Here is a 23,755-nt window from a genome sequence, read left to right on the forward strand (position 1 = left end):
GTGGGAGGTTAGAGGATACTGGTAGTGGTGGGAGGTTAGAGGATACTGGTAGTGGTGGGAGGTTAGAGGATACTGGTAGTGGTGGGAGGTTAGAGGATACTGTACTGGTTAGCGGTGGGAGGTTGGAGGATACGGGTTAGCGGTGGGAGGTTGGAGGATACGGGTTAGCGGTGGGAGGTTGGAGGATACGGGTTAGCGGTGGGAGGTTGGAGGATACGGGTTAGCGGTGGGAGGTTGGAGGATACGGGTTAGCGGTGGGAGGTTGGAGGATACGGGTTAGCGGTGGGAGGTTGGAGGATACGGGTTAGCGGTGGGAGGTTGGAGGATACGGGTTAGCGGTGGGAGGATACGGGTTAGCGGTGGGAGAATACGGGTAGCGGTGGGAGGTTGGAGAATACGGGTAGCGGTGGGTGGTTAGAGCCGTCTTTTCCAACCCTGGTCCTCCAGTAGCCCCAACCCTGGTCCTCCAGTACCCCAACAGTACAGTTTAGTTGTATCCCTGGACAAAGACACCTCATTCAACTCATTGAGGACTTTATGATTAGTTGACCAGTTGAATCAGGTGTGCATGTCCAGGGTTACAATAACAACGTGTTCTGTTGGTGGTACTGGAGGACCAGGGTTGGGGGTACTGGAGGACCAGGGTTGGGGGTACTGGAGGACCAGGGTTGGGGGTACTAGGGGACCAGGGTTGGGGTTACTGGGGGACCAGGGTTGGGGGTACTGGGGGACCAGGGTTGGGGGTACTGGGGGACCAGGGTTTGGGAAACACTGGTTTAGATAATACTGCTAGTGGTTTAGACAATACTGCTAGTAGTACTACCAGTTTAGAGAATACCACTAGAGGTTTAGAGAATACCACTGGTCATACTACCAGTTTAGAGAATACCGCTAGAGGTTTAGAGAATACCGCTAGAGGTTTAGAGAATACCGCTAGAGGTTTAGAGAATACCGCTAGAGGTTTAGAGAATACCGCTAGAGGTTTAGAGAATACCGCTAGAGGTTTAGAGAATATCGCTAGAGGTTTAGAGAATATCGCTAGAGGTTTAGAGAATATCGCTAGAGAATAATTTAGAGAATACCGCTAGAGGTTTAGAGAATACCGCTAGAGGTTTAGAGAATACCGCTAGAGGTTTAGAGAATACCGCTAGAGGTTTAGAGAATACCGCTAGAGGTTTAGAGAATACCGCTAGAGGTTTAGAGAATACCGCTAGTTGTACTACCGGTTTAGAGAATACCACTAGTAGTACTACCAGTTTAGAGAATACCACTAGTAGTACTACCGGTTTAGAGAATACCACTAGAGGTTTAGAGAATACCGCTAGAGGTTTAGAGAATACCACTAGAGGTTTAGAGAATACCACTAGAGGTTTAGAGAATACCACTAGTAGTACTACCAGTTTAGAGAATACCGCTAGAGGTTTAGAGAATACCACTAGAGGTTTAGAGAATACCGCTAGAGGTTTAGAGAATACCACTAGTAGTACTACCAGTTTAGAGAATACCACTAGTAGTACTACCAGTTTAGAGAATACCACTAGTAGTACTACCGGTTTAGAGAATACCACTAGAGGTTTAGAGAATACCGCTAGTAGTACTACCAGTTTAGAGAATACCACTAGTAGTACTACCAGTTTAGAGAATACCACTAGTAGTACTACCGGTTTAGAGAATACCACTAGAGGTTTAGAGAATACCACTAGTAGTACTACCAGTTTAGAGAATACTGAAGTCTCTTCCATTGTAGCCAGTTCATGATGATCCCCATTTCAACAGTTGAACTCTCTTCCATTGTAGCCAGTACGGGATGATCCCCATTTCCACCACTTTCTGCTCAGCCAGACTGAGAAGGTAAGAGGGAAAGTTTGCTGAATGTTTGTTCAACATTTTTGCTTGGTTTGGGGGGGGGGGTGCTGGTTGGTTTTGCAGCTGTTGCACTGTGACTGCACACTGTTGGGGTTTTAAGGGCTCAGGGGGTGAGGTTCCCCCGAGGTACAGATCTAGAATCAGCTTTCCCTCCCCCATGCTAATCTGACCCAAGATCAGTGTCTACGGGCAACTTCACCCTACTCTGTTAGGTGGGAGAATAACATAGGAGTGTGTATGAGCTTCATAGGAATAAAGTCTGCGTTTCAATTGTCTATCCTTCTCTTGAAGACTCTTACGCTCCCCATCATGGATTTCAGAATGATGGAAACTGACTTCGTCCAGCCGGTGCTTAGCCGGCGCTGGTCCGGTGCTTAGGCGGCGCTGGTCCGGTGCTTAGGCGGCGCTGGTCCGGTGCTTAGGTGGCGCTGGTCCGGTGTTGATCTGGTGCTTAGCCGGCGCTGGTCCGGTGCTTAGGCGGCGCTGGTCCGGTGCTTAGGCGGCGCTGGTCCGGTGCTTAGCCGGCGCTGGTCTGGTGTTGATCTGGTGCTTAGCCGGCGCTGGTCCGGTGCTTAGGCGGCGCTGGTCCGGTGCTTAGGCGGCGCTGGTCCGGTGCTTAGGCGGCGCTGGTCCGGTGCTTAGGCGGCGCTTGTCCGGTGCTTGGCCGGCGCTGGTCCGGTGCTTGGCCGGCGCTGGGCCGGCGCTTTTTAAACCCACGATGGGGAGTGTGCAAGTGCACCCTTCAGGAGAAGGGTATAGAATCAGGAAGCAGACAGTTTGGAGACCTTTTTTTGTTGTTGCTTGTTAACTGTTTTCTCAATTGATCATTAATTAACCCTTTCTTCTCCTACCTTTTTCTGTGTGGTGTAGTTCAGTTTTATTAGGTAGTTTCATTCAATGTAAATGTTTATCTGTACACTACTGTGCCGATTCCTTCTACATTTCACTATTTCACTGGTACTTCTATGGGGCACCGTTTTCTAATGAAAGAAATCAATTAGATGGTTTATTTCGTCTGGAAGCACGTGAAATGTATTGATTGTAGAGCTCCCTTCCCTTCTCTCTATCCTGCTGCTCTTGCATGGATTTCTCTCTGAATCCTTCCTGCATCCCAGGCGGCACCCTATTCCCTGTATAGTGCACTACTTTTGACCAGAATGGCACCCTATTCCCTGTATAGTGCACTACTTTTGACCAGAATGGCACCCTATTCCCTGTATAGTTCACTACTTTAGACCAGAATCCAAAACCCTATTCTCTATATAGTGCACTACTTTTGACCAGAATGGCACCCTATTCTCTATATAGTTCACTACTTTTGACCAGAATCCAAAACCCTATTCTCTATATAGTGCACTACTTTTGACCAGAATCCAAAACCCTATTCTCTATATAGTGCACTACTTTTGACCAGAGTCCAAAACCCTATTCTCTATATAGTTCACTACTTTTGACCAGAATCCAAAACCCTATTCTCTATATAGTTCACTACTTTTGACCAGAATCCAAAACCCTATTCTCTATATAGTTCACTACTTTTGACCAGAATCCAAAACCCTATTCTCTATATAGTGCACTACTTTTGACCAGAATCCAAAACCCTATTCTCTATATAGTTCACTACTTTTGACCAGAATCCAAAACCCTATTCTCTATATAGTGCACTACTTTTGACCAGAATCCAAAACCCTATTCCCTGTATAGTGCACTACTTTTGACCAGAGTCCAAAACCCTATTCTCTATATAGTGCACTACTTTTGACCAGAATCCAAAACCCTATTCTCTATATAGTTCACTACTTTTGACCAGAGTCCTATAGAACCCTATTCTCTATATAGTTCACTACTTTTGACCAGAATCCAAAACCCTATTCTACATTTTACATTTAAGTCATTTAGCAGACGCTCTTATCCAGAGCGACTTACAAATTGGTGAATTCACCTTCTGACATCCAGTGGAACAGCCACTTTACAATAGTGCATCTAAATCATTAAGGGGGGGGGTGAGAAGGATTACTTATCTTATCCTAGGTATTCCTTGAAGAGGTGGGGTTTCAGGTGTCTCCGGAAGGTGGTGATTGACTCCGCTGTCCTGGCGTCGTGAGGGAGTTTGTTCCACCATTGGGGGGCCAGAGCAGCGAACAGTTTCTATTCTCTATATAGTTCACTACTTTTGACCAGAATCCAAAACCCTATTCTCTATATAGTTCACTACTTTTGACCAGAGTCCAAAACCCTATACCCTATATAGTGCACTACTTTTGACCAGAATCCAAAACCCTATTCTCTATATAGTGCACTACTTTTGACCAGAGTCCAAAACCCTATTCTCTATATAGTGCACTACTTTTGACCAGAGTCCGAAACCCTATTCCCTATATAGTTCACTACTTCCTCAGGCAACACTATGCACTCTGAATCTCCCCCTCCTCGGGCAACACCATGCACTCTGAATCTCCCCCTCCTCGGGCAACACCATGCACTCTGAATCTCCCCCTCCTCGGGCAACACCATGCACTCTGAATCTCCCCCTCCTCGGGCAACACCATGCACTCTGAATCTCCCCCTCCTCGGGCAACACTATGCACTCTGAATCTCCCCCTCCTCGGGCAACACTATGCACTCTGAATTTCCCCCTCCTCGGGCAACACTATGCACTCTGAATCTCCCCCTCCTCGGGCAACACTATGCACTCTGAATCTCCCCTCCTCGGGCAACACTATGCACTCTGAATCTCCCCCTCCTCGGGCAACACCATGCACTCTGAATCTCCCCCTCCTCGGGCAACACCATGCACTCTGAATCTCCCCCTCCTCGGGCAACACTATGCACTCTGAGTTCCATAATGCCTTGCCATATTTTGGACACATGTCAGTGGCCACAGCCCTGAAAGTGTAACTGTTACACTGTAGCACCGCGTAGTCATTCTGATAGCCCCAGTAGTTACAGTTGTAACTGGTGTTCCCTTCATGTTACAGACAGCTATCTAATCACACACCAGAAACTACTAGTACAGCACCAACCTCCAACGTCTAGTCACACACCAGAAACTACACTAGTACAGCACCAACCTCCAACGTCTAGTCACACACCAGAAACTACACTAGTACAGCACCAACCTCCAACGTCTAGTCACACACCAGAAACTACACTAGTACAGCACCAACCGCCAACGTCTAGTCGCACACCAGAAACTACACTAGTACAGCACCAACGTCTAGTCGCACACCAGAAACTACTAGTACAGCACCAACCTCCAACGTCTAGTCACACACCAGAAACTACTAGTACAGCACCAACCTCCAACGTCTAGTCACACACCAGAAACTACACTAGTACAGCACCAACCGCCAACGTCTAGTCGCACACCAGAAACTACACTAGTACAGCACCAACCTCCAACGTCTAGTCGCACACCAGAAACTACACTAGTACAGCACCAACCTCCAACGTCTAGTCACACACCAGAAACTACACTAGTACAGCACAAACAGCCAACGTCTAGTCACACACCAGAAACTACACTAGTACAGCACCAACCTCCAACGTCTAGTCACACACCAGAAACTACACTAGTACAGCACCAACCTCCAACGTCTAGTCACACACCAGAAACTACACTAATACAGCACCAACCGCCAACGTCTAGTCGCACACCAGAAACTACACTAGTACAGCACCAACATCTAGTCACACACCAGAAACTACACTAGTACAGCACCAACCTCCAACGTCTAGTCACACACCAGAAACTACACTAGTACAGCACCAACCTCCAACGTCTAGTCACACACCAGACACTACACTAGTACAGCACCAACCTCCAACGTCTAGTCACACACCAGAAACTACACTAGTACAGCACCAACCTCCAACGTCTAGTCACGCACCAGAAACTACACTAATACAGCACCAACCGCCAACGTCTAGTCGCACACCAGAAACTACACTAGTACAGCACCAACATCTAGTCACACACCAGAAACTACACTAGTACAGCACCAACCTCCAACGTCTAGTCACACACCAGAAACTACACTAGTACAGCACCAACCTCCAACGTCTAGTCACACACCAGAAACTACACTAGTACAGCACCAACCTCCAACGTCTAGTCACACACCAGAAACTACACTAATACAGCACCAACCGCCAACGTCTAGTCGCACACCAGAAACTACACTAGTACAGCACCAACATCTAGTCACACACCAGAAACTACACTAGTACAGCACCAACCTCCAACGTCTAGTCACACACCAGAAACTACACTAGTACAGCACCAACCTCCAACGTCTAGTCACACAACAGAAACTACACTAGTACAGCACCAACATCTAGTCACACACCAGAAACTACACTAGTACAGCACCAACCTCCAACGTCTAGTCACACACCAGAAACTACACTAGTACAGCACCAACCTCCGTCTAGTCACACACCAGAAACTACACTAGTACAGCACCAACCTCCGTCTAGTCACACACCAGAAACTACACTAGTACAGCACCAACCTCCGTCTAGTCACACACCAGAAACTACACTAGTACAGCACCAACCTCCAACGTCTAGTCGCACACCAGAAACTACACTAGTACAGCACCAACCTCCAACGTCTAGTCACACACCAGACACTACACTAGTACAGCACCAACCTCCAACGTCTAGTCACACACCAGACACTACACTAGTACAGCACCAACCTCCAACGTCTAGTCACACACCAGAAACTACACTAGTACAGCACCAACCTCCAACGTCTAGTCACACACCAGAAACTACACTAGTACAGCACCAACGTCTAGTCACACACCAGAAACTACACTAGTACAGCACCAACCGCCAACGTCTAGTCACACACCAGAAACTACACTAGTACAGCACAAACCGCCAACGTCTAGTCACACACCAGAAACTACACTAGTACAGCACCAACCTCCAACGTCTAGTCACACACCAGACACTACACTAGTACAGCACCAACCTCCAACGTCTAGTCGCACACCAGAAACTACACTAGTACAGCACCAACCGCCAACGTCTAGTCACACACCAGAAACTACACTAGTACAGCACCAACGTCTAGTCGCACACCAGAAACTACACTAGTACAGCACCAACCTCCGTCTAGTCACACACCAGAAACTACACTAGTACAGCACCAACGTCGAGTCACACACCAGAAACTACACTAGTACAGCACCAACCTCCGTCTAGTCACACACCAGAAACTACACTAGTACAGCACCAACCTCCAACGTCCAGTCGCACACCAGAAACTACACTAGTACAGCACCAACGTCGAGTCACACACCAGAAACATTTACATTACATTTAAGTCATTTGGCAGACGCTCTTATCCAGAGCGACTTACAAATTGGTGAATTCACCTTATGACATCCAGTGGAACAGCCACTTTACAATAGTAGTACAGCACCAACGTCGAGTCACACACCAGAAACTACACTAGTACAGCACCAACCTCCAACGTCTAGTCACACACCAGAAACTACACTAGTACAGCACCAACCTCCAACGTCTAGTCACACACCAGAAACTACACTAGTACAGCACCAACCGCCAACGTCTAGTCACACACCAGAAACTACACTAGTACAGCACCAACGTCGAGTCACACACCAGAAACTACACTAGTACAGCACCAACGTCGAGTCACACACCAGAAACTACACTAGTACAGCACCAACCTCCGTCTAGTCACACACCAGAAACTACACTAGTACAGCACCAACCTCCAACGTCCAGTCGCACACCAGAAACTACACTAGTACAGCACCAACGTCGAGTCACACACCAGAAACATTTACATTACATTTAAGTCATTTGGCAGACGCTCTTATCCAGAGCGACTTACAAATTGGTGAATTCACCTTATGACATCCAGTGGAACAGCCACTTTACAATAGTAGTACAGCACCAACGTCGAGTCACACACCAGAAACTACACTAGTACAGCACCAACCTCCAACGTCTAGTCACACACCAGAAACTACACTAGTACAGCACCAACCTCCAACGAAACTCTAGTCACACACCAGAAACTACACTAGTACAGCACCAACCGCCAACGTCTAGTCACACACCAGAAACTACACTAGTACAGCACCAACGTCGAGTCACACACCAGAAACTACACTAGTACAGCACCAACCTCCACCGTCTAGTCACACACCAGAAACTACACTAGTACAGCACCAACCTCCAACGTCTAGTCACACACCAGAAACTACACTAGTACAGCACCAACCTCCAACGTCTAGTCACACACCAGAAACTACACTAGTACAGCACCAACCGCCAACGTCTAGTCACACACCAGAAACTACACTAGTACAGCACCAACGTCTAGTCACACACCAGAAACTACACTAGTACAGCACCAACGTCCAGTCACACACCAGAAACTACACTAGTACAGCACCAACGTCCAGTCACACACCAGAAACTACACTAGTACAGCACCAACCTCCGTCCAGTCACACACCAGAAACTACACTAGTACAGCACCAACGTCTAGTCACACACCAGAAACTACACTAGTACAGCACCAACCGCCAACGCCTAGTCACACACCAGAAACTACACTAGTACAGCACCAACGTCTAGTCACACACCAGAAACTACACTAGTACAGCGCCAACGTCTAGTCACACACCAGAAACTACACTAGTACAGCGCCAACGTCTAGTCACACACCAGAAACTACACTAGTACAGCGCCAACGTCTAGTCACACACCAGAAACTACACTAGTACAGCGCCAACGTCCAGTCACACACCAGAAACTACACTAGTACAGCGCCAACGTCTAGTCACACACCAGAAACTACACTAGTACAGCACCAACGTCTAGTCACACACCAGAAACTACACTAGTACAGCACCAACGTCGAGTCACACACCAGAAACTACACTAGTACAGCACCAATGTCTAGTCACACACCAGAAACTACACTAGTACAGCACCAACGTCTAGTCACACACCAGAAACTACACTTGTACAGCACCAACCAACGTCTAGTCACACACCAGAAACTACACTAGTACAGCACCAACGTCTAGTCACACACCAGAAACTACACTAGTACAGCACAAACCTCCAACGTCTAGTCACACACCAGAAACTACACTAGTACAGCACAAACCTCCAACGTCCAGTCACACACCAGAAACTACACTAGTACAGCGCCAACGTCTAGTCACACACCAGAAACTACACTAGTACAGCACCAACCGCCAACGCCTAGTCACACACCAGAAACTACACTAGTACAGCACCAACGTCTAGTCACACACCAGAAACTACACTAGTACAGCGCCAACGTCTAGTCACACACCAGAAACTACACTAGTACAGCGCCAACGTCTAGTCACACACCAGAAACTACACTAGTACAGCGCCAACGTCTAGTCACACACCAGAAACTACACTAGTACAGCGCCAACGTCCAGTCACACACCAGAAACTACACTAGTACAGCGCCAACGTCTAGTCACACACCAGAAACTACACTAGTACAGCACCAACGTCTAGTCACACACCAGAAACTACACTAGTACAGCACCAACGTCGAGTCACACACCAGAAACTACACTAGTACAGCACCAACGCCTAGTCACACACCAGAAACTACACTAGTACAGCACCAACGTCTAGTCACACACCAGAAACTACACTTGTACAGCACCAACCAACGTCTAGTCACACACCAGAAACTACACTAGTACAGCACCAACGTCTAGTCACACACCAGAAACTACACTAGTACAGCACAAACCTCCAACGTCTAGTCACACACCAGAAACTACACTAGTACAGCACAAACCTCCAACGTCCAGTCACACACCAGAAACTACACTAGTACAGCGCCAACGTCTAGTCACACACCAGAAACTACACTAGTACAGCACCAACGTCCAGTCACACACCAGAAACTACACTAGTACAGCACCAACGTCCAGTCACACACCAGAAACTACACTAGTACAGCACCAACGTCCAGTCACACACCAGAAACTACACTAGTACAGCACCAACGTCTAGTCACACACCAGAAACTACACTAGTACAGCACCAACGTCTAGTCACACACCAGAAACTACACTAGTACAGCACCAACGTCTAGTCACACACCAGAAACTACACTAGTACAGCACCAACGTCTAGTCACACACCAGAAACTACACTAGTACAGCACCAACGTCTAGTCACACACCAGAAACTACACTAGTACAGCACCAACGTCTAGTCACACACCAGAAACTACACTAGTACAGCACAAACCTCCAACGTCTAGTCACACACCAGAAACTACACTAGTACAGCACAAACCTCCAACATCTAGTCACACACCAGAAACTACACTAGTACAGCACCAACGTCTAGTCACACACCAGAAACTACACTAGTACAGCACCAACGTCTAGTCACACACCAGAAACTACACTAGTACAGCACCAACCTCCAACGTCTAGTCACACACCAGAAACTACACTAGTACAGCACCAACCTCCAACGTCTAGTCACACACCAGAAACTACACTAGTACAGCACCAACCTCCAACGTCTAGTCGCACACCAGAAACTACACTAGTACAGCACCAACCTCCAACGTCTAGTCGCACACCAGAAACTACACTAGTACAGCACCAACGTCTAGTCGCACACCAGAAACTACACTAGTACAGCACCAACGTCTAGTCACACACCAGAAACTACACTAGTACAGCACCAACCTCCAACGTCTAGTCGCACACCAGAAACTACACTAGTACAGCACCAACGTCTAGTCACACACCAGAAACTACACTAGTACAGCACCAACGTCTAGTCACACACCAGAAACTACACTAGTACAGCACCAACCTCCAACATCTAGTCACACACCAGAAACTACACTAGTACAGCACCAACGTCTAGTCACACACCAGAAACTACACTAGTACAGCACCAACGTCTAGTCACACACCAGAAACTACACTAGTACAGCACCAACGTCTAGTCACACACCAGAAACTACACTAGTACAGCACCAACGTCCAGTCACACACCAGAAACTACACTAGTACAGCACCAACGTCTAGTCACACACCAGAAACTACACTAGTACAGCACCAACGTCTAGTCACACACCAGAAACTACACTAGTACAGCACAAACCTCCAACGTCTAGTCACACACCAGAAACTACACTAGTACAGCACAAACCTCCAACGTCCAGTCACACACCAGAAACTACACTAGTACAGCGCCAACGTCTAGTCACACACCAGAAACTACACTAGTACAGCACCAACCGCCAACGCCTAGTCACACACCAGAAACTACACTAGTACAGCACCAACGTCTAGTCACACACCAGAAACTACACTAGTACAGCGCCAACGTCTAGTCACACACCAGAAACTACACTAGTACAGCGCCAACGTCTAGTCACACACCAGAAACTACACTAGTACAGCGCCAACGTCTAGTCACACACCAGAAACTACACTAGTACAGCGCCAACGTCCAGTCACACACCAGAAACTACACTAGTACAGCGCCAACGTCTAGTCACACACCAGAAACTACACTAGTACAGCACCAACGTCTAGTCACACACCAGAAACTACACTAGTACAGCACCAACGTCGAGTCACACACCAGAAACTACACTAGTACAGCACCAACGTCTAGTCACACACCAGAAACTACACTAGTACAGCACCAACGTCTAGTCACACACCAGAAACTACACTTGTACAGCACCAACCAACGTCTAGTCACACACCAGAAACTACACTAGTACAGCACCAACGTCTAGTCACACACCAGAAACTACACTAGTACAGCACAAACCTCCAACGTCTAGTCACACACCAGAAACTACACTAGTACAGCACAAACCTCCAACGTCCAGTCACACACCAGAAACTACACTAGTACAGCGCCAACGTCTAGTCACACACCAGAAACTACACTAGTACAGCACCAACGTCCAGTCACACACCAGAAACTACACTAGTACAGCACCAACGTCCAGTCACACACCAGAAACTACACTAGTACAGCACCAACGTCCAGTCACACACCAGAAACTACACTAGTACAGCACCAACGTCTAGTCACACACCAGAAACTACACTAGTACAGCACCAACATCTAGTCACACACCAGAAACTACACTAGTACAGCACCAACGTCTAGTCACACACCAGAAACTACACTAGTACAGCACCAACGTCTAGTCGCACACCAGAAACTACACTAGTACAGCACCAACGTCTAGTCACACACCAGAAACTACACTAGTACAGCACCAACCTCCAACGTCTAGTCGCACACCAGAAACTACACTAGTACAGCACCAACGTCTAGTCACACACCAGAAACTACACTAGTACAGCACCAACGTCTAGTCACACACCAGAAACTACACTAGTACAGCACCAACCTCCAACATCTAGTCACACACCAGAAACTACACTAGTACAGCACCAACGTCTAGTCACACACCAGAAACTACACTAGTACAGCACCAACGTCTAGTCACACACCAGAAACTACACTAGTACAGCACCAACGTCTAGTCACACACCAGAAACTACACTAGTACAGCACCAACGTCCAGTCACACACCAGAAACTACACTAGTACAGCACCAACGTCTAGTCACACACCAGAAACTACACTAGTACAGCACCAACCTCCAACGTCTAGTCGCACACCAGAAACTACACTAGTACAGCACCAACGTCCAGTCACACACCAGAAACTACACTAGTACAGCACCAACGTCTAGTCACACACCAGAAACTACACTAGTACAGCACCAACGTCTAGTCACACACCAGAAACTACACTAGTACAGCACCAACGTCCAGTCACACACCAGAAACTACACTAGTACAGCACCAACGTCTAGTCACACACCAGAAACTACACTAGTACAGCACCAACGTCTAGTCACACACCAGAAACTACACTAGTACAGCACCAACGTCCAGTCACACACCAGAAACTACACTAGTACAGCACCAACGTCGAGTCACACACCAGAAACTACACTAGTACAGCACCAACGTCTAGTCACACACCAGAAACTACACTAGTACAGCACCAACGTCTAGTCACACACCAGAAACTACACTAGTACAGCACCAACGTCTAGTCACACACCAGAAACTACACTAGTACAGCACCAACGTCTAGTCACACACCAGAAACTACACTAGTACAGCACCAACGTCTAGTCACACACCAGACACTACACTAGTACAGCACCAACGTCCAGTCAGGAACAAACTGAATATACTTTCCAATGACTGAAACCAAACAGAAACGTGATAATGGACCTACATTCATACAGTTTATTGACTGGGTCCTTGTTGCTAATAATCCTTTTAAATAAAAGCTAGACTGTCAGGAAGCATCCAATTCCCCCAGAAATGATGGATAGAGGACTATTTTGGCACATTTTGACAGAGGATCATTTATACATTTTCATTGCGGCCCTCTGGAACTGGTGGGAGATTGGATGCGGCCCCTGGGGAAAGTGGGTTTGACACCTCTGCTCTAGTCACACACACAGACGATGTATATTGTCTGAGGGAGATTCAGAGTGAATATACACAAACTCAAGAAGACGTTCCATAACACAGCTAAGGTTGAAAGTTAGCAACTCTGTGTATGAAACAATTTAAAAAAATATATATATTTTAAATATAAATCCCCCTCTCATTTTCTACTTCCTCCTTGAATTGGATGAATCAACTCGAAAACGTAAGTTGTGAAATCACACTGTCCTCGTCTGTGTTACCAAAGCAGGCCTAGCAGCCTGCTACAAACCCTAGCTAGCATTAGCTTAGCCGTTCAACGACACCACCAGAACTAGGAATATAAAATGTCTCTGTTCAGTCAGTGAGTGAATGGCTACATTTGGCCAAAGCCCCATCTGGGCCCTGGTCACCAGTAGTGCACTATAAAGGAAACACAGTGCTGTTTTGGGATGCATCCGGTGTGGTGGTTTTAGGGGGATGTGAGCACCACTGTTTGTGTGTAAACTAATGTCTGTCCTTTGAACCTTTTCTCTCCCCTCCTCAGCCTGCCTCGTCTATGGAGCCGATCAGTAAACGCCTGAAGGTCGTTGAGGAGGTGAGCCAGCAGTCTGTCTCAAACGGCTCCTGTGATTAGGGCCCTGGGTTCTTCTCCACCCCCGGATTGAGGCGCTGCTTAAACCTCTGGTCATTCTGGTCGAAAGTAGTTCACTATATAGGGAGTAGGGTGCCATTTGGGACCGTCTATATAGGGAGCAGGGTGCCATCTGTGACCGTCTATATAGGGAGTAGGGTGCCATTTGGGACCATCTATATAGGGAATAGGGTGCCATTTGTGATTCTATAGAGGGATCAGGGTGCCATTTGGGACCGTCTATATAGGGAATAGGGTGCCATTTGGGACCGTCTATATAGGGAATAGGGTGCCATTTGTGACCGTCTATATAGGGAATAGGGTGCCATTTGGGACCGTCTATATAGGGAGTAGGGTGCCATTTGTGACCGTCTATATAGGGAATAGGGTGCCATTAGTGACCGTCTTAATGCTTGACCTCTTAACTCACTCACCCTCAGTACCATTCTCTATTTGCTGTCTGAGTCTACTTTGGCTCGCCTTAGGAGGTACAGCTGGAGGTGTATGTTATGTAGAGGTACAGCTGGAGGTGTATGTTATGTAGAGGGGTACAGCTGGAGGTGTATGTTATGTAGAGGGGTACAGCTGGAGGTGTATGTTATGTAGAGGTACAGCTGGAGGTGTATGTTATGTAGAGGTACAGCTGGAGGTGTATGTTATGTAGAGGTACAGCTGGAGGTGTATGTTATGTAGGGGTACAGCTGGAGGTGTATGTTATGTAGAGGGGTGGAGCTGGAGGTGTATGTTATGTAGAGGTACAGCTGGAGGTGTATGTTATGTAGAGGTACAGCTGGAGGTGTATGTTATGTAGGGGTACAGCTGGAGGTGTATGTTATGTAGGGGTACAGCTGGAGGTGTATGTTATGTAGAGGGGTGGAGCTGGAGGTGTATGTTATGTAGAGGTACAGCTGGAGGTGTATGTTATGTAGAGGTACAGCTGGAGGTGTATGTTATGTAGAGGTACAGCTGGAGGTGTATGTTATGTAGAGGGGTACAGCTAGAGGTGTATGTTATGTAGAGGGGATTGGAGGTGTATGTTATGTAACAGCTGGAGGTGTATGTTATGTAGGGGGTACAGCTGGAGGTGTATGTTATGTAGAGGGGTACAGCTGGAGGTGTATGTTATGTAGAGGGGTACAGCTGGAGGTGGATGTTATGTAGAGGTACAGCTGGAGGTGTATGTTATGTAGAGGGGTACAGCTGGAGGTGTTTGTTATGTAGGGGGGTACAGCTGGAGGTGTATGTTATGTAGAGGGGTACAGCTGGAGGTGTATGTTATGTAGAGGGGTACAGCTGGAGGTGTATGTTATGTAGAGGTACAGCTGGAGGTGTATGTTATGTAGAGGGGTACAGCTAGAGGTGTATGTTATGTAGGGGTACAGCTGGAGGTGTATGTTATGTAGAGGTACAGCTGGAGGTGTATGTTATGTAGAGGGGTACAGCTGGAGGTGTATGTTATGTAGGGGTACAGCTGGAGGTGTATGTTATGTAGAGGTACAGCTGGAGGTGTATGTTATGTAGAGGGGTACAGCTAGAGGTGTATGTTATGTAGAGGGGTACAGCTAGAGGTGTATGTTATGTAGAGGGGTACAGCTAGAGGTGTATGTTATGTAGAGGGGTACAGCTGGAGGTGTATGTTATGTAGAGGTGGAGGTGTATGTTATGTAGAGGGGTACAGCTGGAGGTGTATGTTATGTAGAGGGGTACAGCTGGAGGTGTATGTTATGTAGAGGTGGAGGTGTATGTTATGTAGAGGTACAGCTGGAGGTGTATGTTATGTAGAGGGGTACAGCTGGAGGTGTATGTTATGTAGAGGGGTACAGCTGGAGGTGTATGTTATGTAGAGGGGTACAGCTGGAGGTGTATGTTATGTAGAGGTGGAGGTGTATGTTATGTAGAGGTACAGCTGGAGGTGTATGTTATGTAGAGGGGTACAGCTGGAGGTGTATGTTATGTAGAGGGGTACAGCTGGAGGTGTTTGTTATGTAGGGGGGTACAGCTGGAGGTGTATGTTATGTAGGGGTACAGCTGGAGGTGTATGTTATGTAGAGGTACAGCTGGAGGTGTTTGTTATGTAGAGGGGTACAGCTGGAGGTGTATGTTATGTAGAGGGGTACAGCTGGAGGTGTATGTTATGTAGAGGGGTACAGCTAGAGGTGTATGTTATGTAGAGGGGTACAGCTGGAGGTGTATGTTATGTAGAGGTACAGCTGGAGGTGTATGTTATGTAGAGGGGTACAGCTAGAGGTGTATGTTATGTAGAGGGGTACAGCTAGAATGGTGTATGTTATGTAGAAACAGCTAGAGGTGTATGTTTGTAGGACAGCTGGAGGTGTATGTTATGTAGAGGTGGAGGTGTATGTTATGTAGAGGGGTACAGCTGGAGGTGTATGTTATGTAGAGGGGTACAGCTGGAGGTGTATGTTATGTAGAGGTGGAGGTGTATGTTATGTGGAGGGGTACAGCTGGAGGTGTATGTTATGTGGAGGGGTACAGCTGGAGGTGTATGTTATGTAGAGGTGGAGGTGTATGTTATGTAGAGGTACAGCTGGAGGTGTATGTTATGTAGAGGGGTACAGCTGGAGGTGTATGTTATGTAGAGGTACAGCTGGAGGTGTTTGTTATGTAGGGGTACAGCTGGAGGTGTATGTTATGTAGAGGGGTACAGCTGGAGGTGTATGTTATGTAGAGGGGTACAGCTGGAGGTGTATGTTATGTAGAGGTACAGCTGGAGGTGTATGTTATGTAGAGGGGTACAGCTGGAGGTGTATGTTATGTAGAGGGGTACAGCTGGAGGTGTATGTTATGTAGAGGGGTACAGCTGGAGGTGTATGTTATGTAGAGGTACAGCTGGAGGTGTCATACAAACAGCAAGTATGTTTGTGAACGTCTATATAGGGAATAGGGTGCCGTTTGGGACCGTCTATATAGGGAATAGGGTTCCGTTTGGGACTGTCTATATAGGGAATAGGGTTCCGTTTGGGACTGTCTATATAGGGAATAGGGTGCCATTTGGGACTGTCTATATAGGGAGTAGGGTGCCATCTGTGACCGTCTATATAGGGAGTAGGGTGCCATTTGGGACCGTCTATATAGGGAATAGGGTGCCGTCTGTGACCGTCTATAGAGGGAGTAGGGTGCCATTTGGGACCGTCTATATAGGGAATAGGGTGCCATTTGTGACCGTCTATATAGCAAGTACGAGATCAGATATTAAGTAAGACCCACTAGATGCCGTATGTTTGTACTCCTCTGTGGTCGGGAACTCTCGATGTGCCTGTTAAAATGACGGTGGTGTTTTTGTTTGGTCTGTACAGGACACGAGGTCAACGTCCATCCAAGCAGCAGACAGCACTGCCATCAATGGCAGTATTACTCCCACAGACAAACGGTAGGAGACACTGTAGTAATATATATGTAGCAGTATTACTCCCACAGACAAACGGTAGGAGATACTGTAGTAATATATGTATGTAGCAGTATTACTCCCACAGACAAACGGTAGGAGATACTGTAGTAATATATGTATATAGCAGTATTACTCCCACAGACAAACGGTAGGAGATACTGTAGTAATATATATACAGTGCCTTGCGAAAGTATTCGTCCCCCTTGAACTTTGCAGTTTTACATTTCAGGCTTCAAACATAAAGATATAAAACTGTATTTTTTTGTGAAGAATCAACAACAAGTGGGACACAATCATGAAGTGGAACGACATTTATTGGATATTTCAAACTTTTTTAACAAATCAAAAACTGAAAAATTGGGTTAAGTAGTCATAAAGCCTTCCAAGTGCTGATGCTAATATTATTTTAGCCTTTCAGATCAAATGAATATGTTAGGACAGGGGGACCTGATCCTAGACCAGCTCTATGACTGAATACTGGTCCTATTAGATTACATGGACAGGGGGACCTGATCCTAGACCAGCTCTATGACTGATACTGGTCCTATTAGATTATATGGACAGGGGGACCTGATTCTAGACCAGCTCTATGACTGAATACTGGTCCTATTAGATTACATGGACAGGTAATATCCTAGACCAGCACTATGACTGAATACTGGTCCTATTAGATTACATGGACAGGGGGACCTGATCCTAGACCAGCTCTATGACTGAATACTGGTCCTATTAGATTACATGGACAGGGGGACCTGATCCTAGACCAGCTATGACTGAATACTGGTCCTATTAGATTACATGGACAGGGGGACCTGATCCTAGACCAGCTCTATGACTGAATACTGGTCCTATTAGATGACATGGACAGGGGGACCTGATCCTAGACCAGCTCTATGACTGAATACTGGTCCTATTAGATTACATGGACAGGGGACCTGATCCTAGACCAGCTCTATGACTGAATACTGGTCCTATTAGATTACATGGACAGGGGGACCTGATCCTAGACCAGCTCTATGACTGAATACTCCTATTAGATTACATGGACAGGACCTGATCCTAGACCAGCTCTATGACTGAATACTGGTCCTATTAGATTACATGGACAGGGGGACCAGATCCTAAACCAGCTCTATGACTGAATACTGGTCCTATTAGATTACATGGACAGGGGGACCTGATCCTAGACCAGCATGACAATACTGGTCCTATTAGATTACATGGACAGGTGGGACCTGATCCTAGACCAGCTCTATGACTGAATACTGGTCCTATTAGATTACATGGACAGACAAGACCAGCTCTATGACTGAATACTGGTCCTATTAGATGTATGGACAGGGGGACCTGATCCTAGACCAGCTCTATGACTGAATACTGGTCCTATTAGATTACATGGACAGGGGGACCTGATCCTAGACCAGCTCTATGACTGAATACTGGTCCTTTTAGATTACATGGACAGGGGACCTGATCCTAGACAAACTCTATGACTGAATACTGGTCCTATTAGATTACATGGACAGGGGGACCTGATCCTAGACCAGCTCTATGACTGAATACTGGTCCTATTAGATTACATGGACAGGGGGACCTGATCCTGGACCAGCTCTATGACTGAATACTGGTCCTTTAGATTACATGGACAGGGCTGATATGACCAGCTCTATGACTTACTGGTCCTATTAGATTACATGGACAGGGGGACCTGATCCTAGACCAGCTCTATGACTGAATACTGGTCCTATTAGATTACATGGACAGGGGGACCTGATCCTAGACCAGCTCTATGACTGAATACTGGTCCTATTAGATTACATGGACGGGGGACCTGATCCTAGACCAGCTCTATGACTGAATACTGGTCCTATTAGATTACATGGACAGGTGGGGACCTGATCCTAGACCAGCTCTATGACTGAATACTGGTCCTATTAGATTACATGGACAGGGGGACCTGATCCTAGACCAGCTCTATGACTGAATACTGGTCCTATTAGATTACATGGACAGGTGGGACCTGATCCTAGACCAGCTCTATGACTGAATACTGGTCCTATTAGATTACATGGACAGGGGGACCTGATCCTAGACCAGCTCTATGACTGAATACTGGTCCTATTAGATTACATGGACAGGGGGACCTGATCCTAGACCAGCTCTATGACTCTGAATACTGGTCCTATTAGATTACATGGACAGGGGGACCTGATCCTAGACCAGCTCTATGACTGAATACTGGTCCTATTAGATTACATGGACAGGGGGGACCTGATCCTAGACCAGCTCTATGACTGAATACTGGTCCTATTAGATTACATGGACAGGGGGACCTGATCCTAGACCAGCTCTATGACTGAATACTGGTCCTATTAGATTACATGGACAGGTGGGACCTGATCCTAGACCAGCTCTATGACTGAATACTGGTCCTATTAGATTACATGGACAGGGGGGACCTGATCCTAGACCAGCTCTATGACTGAATACTGGTCCTATTAGATTACATGGACAGGTGGGACCTGATCCTAGACCAGCTCTATGACTGAATACTGGTCCTATTAGATTACATGGACAGGGGGACCTGATCCTAGACCAGCTCTATGACTGAATACTGGTCCTATTAGATTACATGGACAGGGGGACCTGATCCTAGACCAGCTCTATGACTGAATACTGGTCCTATTAGATTACATGGACAGGGGGACCTGATCCTAGACCAGCTCTATGACTGAATACTGGTCCTATTAGATTACATGGACAGGGGGACCTGATCCTAGACCAGCTCTATGACTGAATACTGGTCCTATTAGATTACATGGACAGGGGGACCTGATCCTAGACCAGCTCTATGACTGAATACTGGTCCTATTAGATTACATGGACAGGTGGGACCTGATCCTAGACCAGCTCTATGACTGAATACTGGTCCTATTAGATTACATGGACAGGGGGACCTGATCCTAGACCAGCTCTATGACTGAATACTGGTCCTATTAGATTACATAGACAGGGGGGACCTGATCCTAGACCAGCTCTATGACTGAATACTGGTCCTATTAGATTACATGGACAGGGGGGACCTGATCCTAGACCAGCTCTATGACTCTGAATACTGGTCCTATTAGATTACATGGACAGGTGGGGCCTGATCCTAGACCAGCTCTATGACTCTGAATACTGGTCCTATTAGATTACATGGACAGGGGGGACCTGATCCTAGACCAGCTCTATGACTCTGAATACTGGTCCTATTAGATTACATGGACAGGGGGGACCTGATCCTAGACCAGCTCTATGACTCTGAATACTGGCCCCAGTTTTTTTTTTTGTCCATCAGGAAAAGGAATAAAAAATGTAAACTTGTGTCTTTCCTTTACAGGATAGGGTTCCTGGGGCTGGGGCTTATGGGTAGCGGAATCGTGTCCAACCTGTTAAAGATGGGCCACGTCGTCACAGTGTGGAATCGCACAGTAGAAAAGGTACCACAAGACAACCAACATGTGAGAAAATACGATACAGAATTTACTCCTGTGATTCCGTCAAAACTATTACTATTTAAACCCGTTATTTGGTACAGTATTATATTTTATGCAAAAAATAAATTATTTATTTATAATGTAAAGTAACAACGTTTGGGTTTGGTGATGATTTTGACCTACATCCTGTTGTGACATCCCTTCCTGTGAGCTCACTTCCTGTCTTGTTCCTGTTGTCTTCCCGCTGCAGTGTGACCTGTTCATCCAGGAGGGGGCCAGGTTAGGGCGGACCCCAGCGGAGGTGGTCTCCATGTGTGACATCACCTTCTCCTGCGTCTCAGACCCCAAGGCTGCCAGGGATGTAAGTAACTAAGGAAACGGGGACACATCTCAACAGACGGTGTTTGTATGTTTGTAGTCAGGCCAGATTTCCAGGCAGGTGAGAGAGTGAGATGCTTGTCGTCAGGCCAGATTTCCAGGCAGGTGAGAGAGTGAGATGCAGAGGCCAGATTTCCAGGCAGGTGAGAGAGTGAGATGTTTGTCGTCAGGCCAGATTTCCAGGCAGGTGAGAGAGTGAGATGTTTGCAGTCAGGCCAGATTTCCAGGCAGGTGAGAGAGTGAGATGTTTGCAGTCAGGCCAGATTTCCAGGCAGGTGAGAGAGTGAGATGTTTGCAGTCAGGCCAGATTTCCAGGCAGGTGAGAGAGTGAGATGTTTGTAGGCCAGATTTCCAGGCAGATGAGTGAGATGTTTGCAGTCAGGCCAGATTTCCAGGCAGGTGAGAGAGTGAGATGTTTGTCGTCAGGCCAGATTTCCAGGCAGGTGAGAGAGTGAGATGTTTGTCGTCAGGCCAGATTTCCAGGCAGGTGAGAGAGTGAGATGTTTGTCGTCAGGCCAGATTTCCAGGCAGGTGAGAGAGTGAGATGTTTGTAGTCAGGCCAGATTTCCAGGCAGGTGAGATAGTGAGATGTTTGTCGTCAGGCCAGATTTCCAGGCAGGTGAGAGAGTGTGTTTGTATCAGGCCAGATTTCCAGGCAGGTGAGAGAGTGAGATGCTTGTAGTCAGGCCAGATTTCCAGGCAGGTGAGAGAGTGAGATGCTTGTCGTCAGGCCAGATTTCCAGGCAGGTGAGAGAGTGAGATGTTTGTATGTGTGTAGTCAGGCCAGATTTCCAGGCAGGTGAGAGAGTGAGATGCTTGTAGTCAGGCCAGATTTCCAGGCAGGTGAGCGAGTGAGATGTTTGTAGTCAGGCCAGATTTCCAGGCAGGTGAGAGAGTGAGATGCTTGTAGTCAGGCCAGATTTCCAGGCAGGTGAGAGAGTGAGATGCTTGTCGTCAGGCCAGATTTCCAGGCAGGTGAGAGAGTGAGATGTTTGTAGTCAGGCCAGATTTCCAGGCAGGTGAGAGAGTGAGATGCTTGTTGTCAGGCCAGATTTCCAGGCAGTTGAGAGAGTGAGATGTTTGTATGTGTGTAGTCAGTCCAGATTTCCAGGCAGGTGAGAGTGAGATGCAGTCATTTCCAGGCAGGTGAGCGAGTGAGATGTTTGTCATCAGGCCAGATTTCCAGGCAGGAGAGAGAGTGAGATGTTTGTAGGCAGGCCAGATTTCCAGGCAGGTGAGAGAGTGAGATGTTTGTAGTCAGGCCAGATTTCCAGGCAGGTGAGAGAGTGAGATGCTTGTAGTCAGGCCAGATTTCCAGGCAGGTGAGAGAGTGAGATGTTTGTAGTCAGGCCAGATTTCCAGGCAGGTGAGATAGTGAGATGTTTGTCGTCAGGCCAGATTTCCAGGCAGGTGAGAGAGTGAGATGTTTGTATGTTTGTAGTCAGGCCAGATTTCCAGGCAGGTGAGAGAGTGAGATGTTTGTAGTCAGGCCAGATTTACAGGCAGGTGAGAGAGTGAGATGTTTGTAGTCAGGCCAGATTTCCAGGCAGGTGAGAGAGTGAGATGTTTGTAGTCGGGCCAGATTTCCAGGCAGGTGAGAGAGTGAGATGTTTGTATGTGTGCAGTCAGGCCAGATTTCCAGGCAGGTGAGAGTGAGATGTTTGTAGTCAGGCCAGATTTCCAGGCAGGTTGAGATGTTTGTCGTTAGGCCAGATTTCCAGGCAGGTGAGAGAGTGAGATGTTTGTAGTCAGGCCAGATTTCCAGGCAGGTGAGAGAGAGATGTTTGTCGTCAGGCCAGATTTCCAGGCAGGTGAGAGAGTGAGATGTTTGCAGTCAGGCCAGATTTCCAGGCAGGTGAGAGAGTGAGATGTTTGTATGTTTGTAGTCAGGCCAGATTTCCAGGCAGGTGAGAGTGAGATGTTTGTAGTCAGGTTTCCAGGCAGGTGAGAGAGTGAGATGCTTGTCGTCAGGCCAGATTTCCAGGCAGGTGAGAGAGTGAGATGTTTGTAGTCAGGCCAGATTTCCAGGCAGGTGAGAGAGTGAGATGTTTGTAGTCAGGCCAGATTTCCAGGCAGGTGAGAGAGTGAGATGTTTGCAGTCAGGCCAGATTTCCAGGCAGGTGAGAGAGTGAGATGTTTGTATGTTTGTAGTCAGGCCAGATTTCCAGGCAGGTGAGAGTGTGAGATGTTTGTAGTTAGGCCAGATATCCAGGCAGGTGAGAGAGTGAGATGTTTGTAGTCAGGCCAGATTTCCAGGCAGGTGAGAGAGTGAGATGTTTGCAGTCAGGCCAGATTTCCAGGCAGGTGAGAGAGTGAGATGTTTGTATGTTTGTAGTCAGGCCAGATTTCCAGGCAGGTGAGAGAGTGAGATGTTTGTAGTCAGGCCAGATTTCCAGGCAGGTGAGAGAGTGAGATGCTTGTAGTCAGGCCA

General features: G+C 47.2%; 1 protein-coding gene across 10 annotated transcripts in view; it reads left to right on the top strand.

The window, feature by feature from the left end:
• Positions 1-23,755, top strand: part of LOC135538321 (cytokine-like nuclear factor N-PAC) — a 48,525-nt gene that overhangs the window by 15,263 nt on the left and 9,507 nt on the right. For 2 of the 10 annotated variants that reach the window (XM_064964235.1, XM_064964241.1), the window contains 5 exons: positions 1,798-1,851; positions 13,972-14,022; positions 17,376-17,449; positions 20,850-20,970; positions 21,197-21,307. In XM_064964235.1, the coding sequence (XP_064820307.1) occupies positions 1,798-1,851; positions 13,972-14,022; positions 17,376-17,449; positions 20,850-20,970; positions 21,197-21,307 (411 nt within the window). The remainder of the gene's footprint in view (positions 1-1,797; positions 1,852-13,971; positions 14,023-17,375; positions 17,450-20,849; positions 20,971-21,196; positions 21,308-23,755) is intronic. The other 8 variants (XM_064964243.1, XM_064964237.1, XM_064964239.1 and 5 more) reach the window with 5 other exon arrangements.

Source organism: Oncorhynchus masou, unplaced genomic scaffold (genome assembly GCF_036934945.1).
Source record: "Oncorhynchus masou masou isolate Uvic2021 unplaced genomic scaffold, UVic_Omas_1.1 unplaced_scaffold_941, whole genome shotgun sequence".
Lineage (NCBI taxonomy): Eukaryota > Metazoa > Chordata > Actinopteri > Salmoniformes > Salmonidae > Oncorhynchus > Oncorhynchus masou.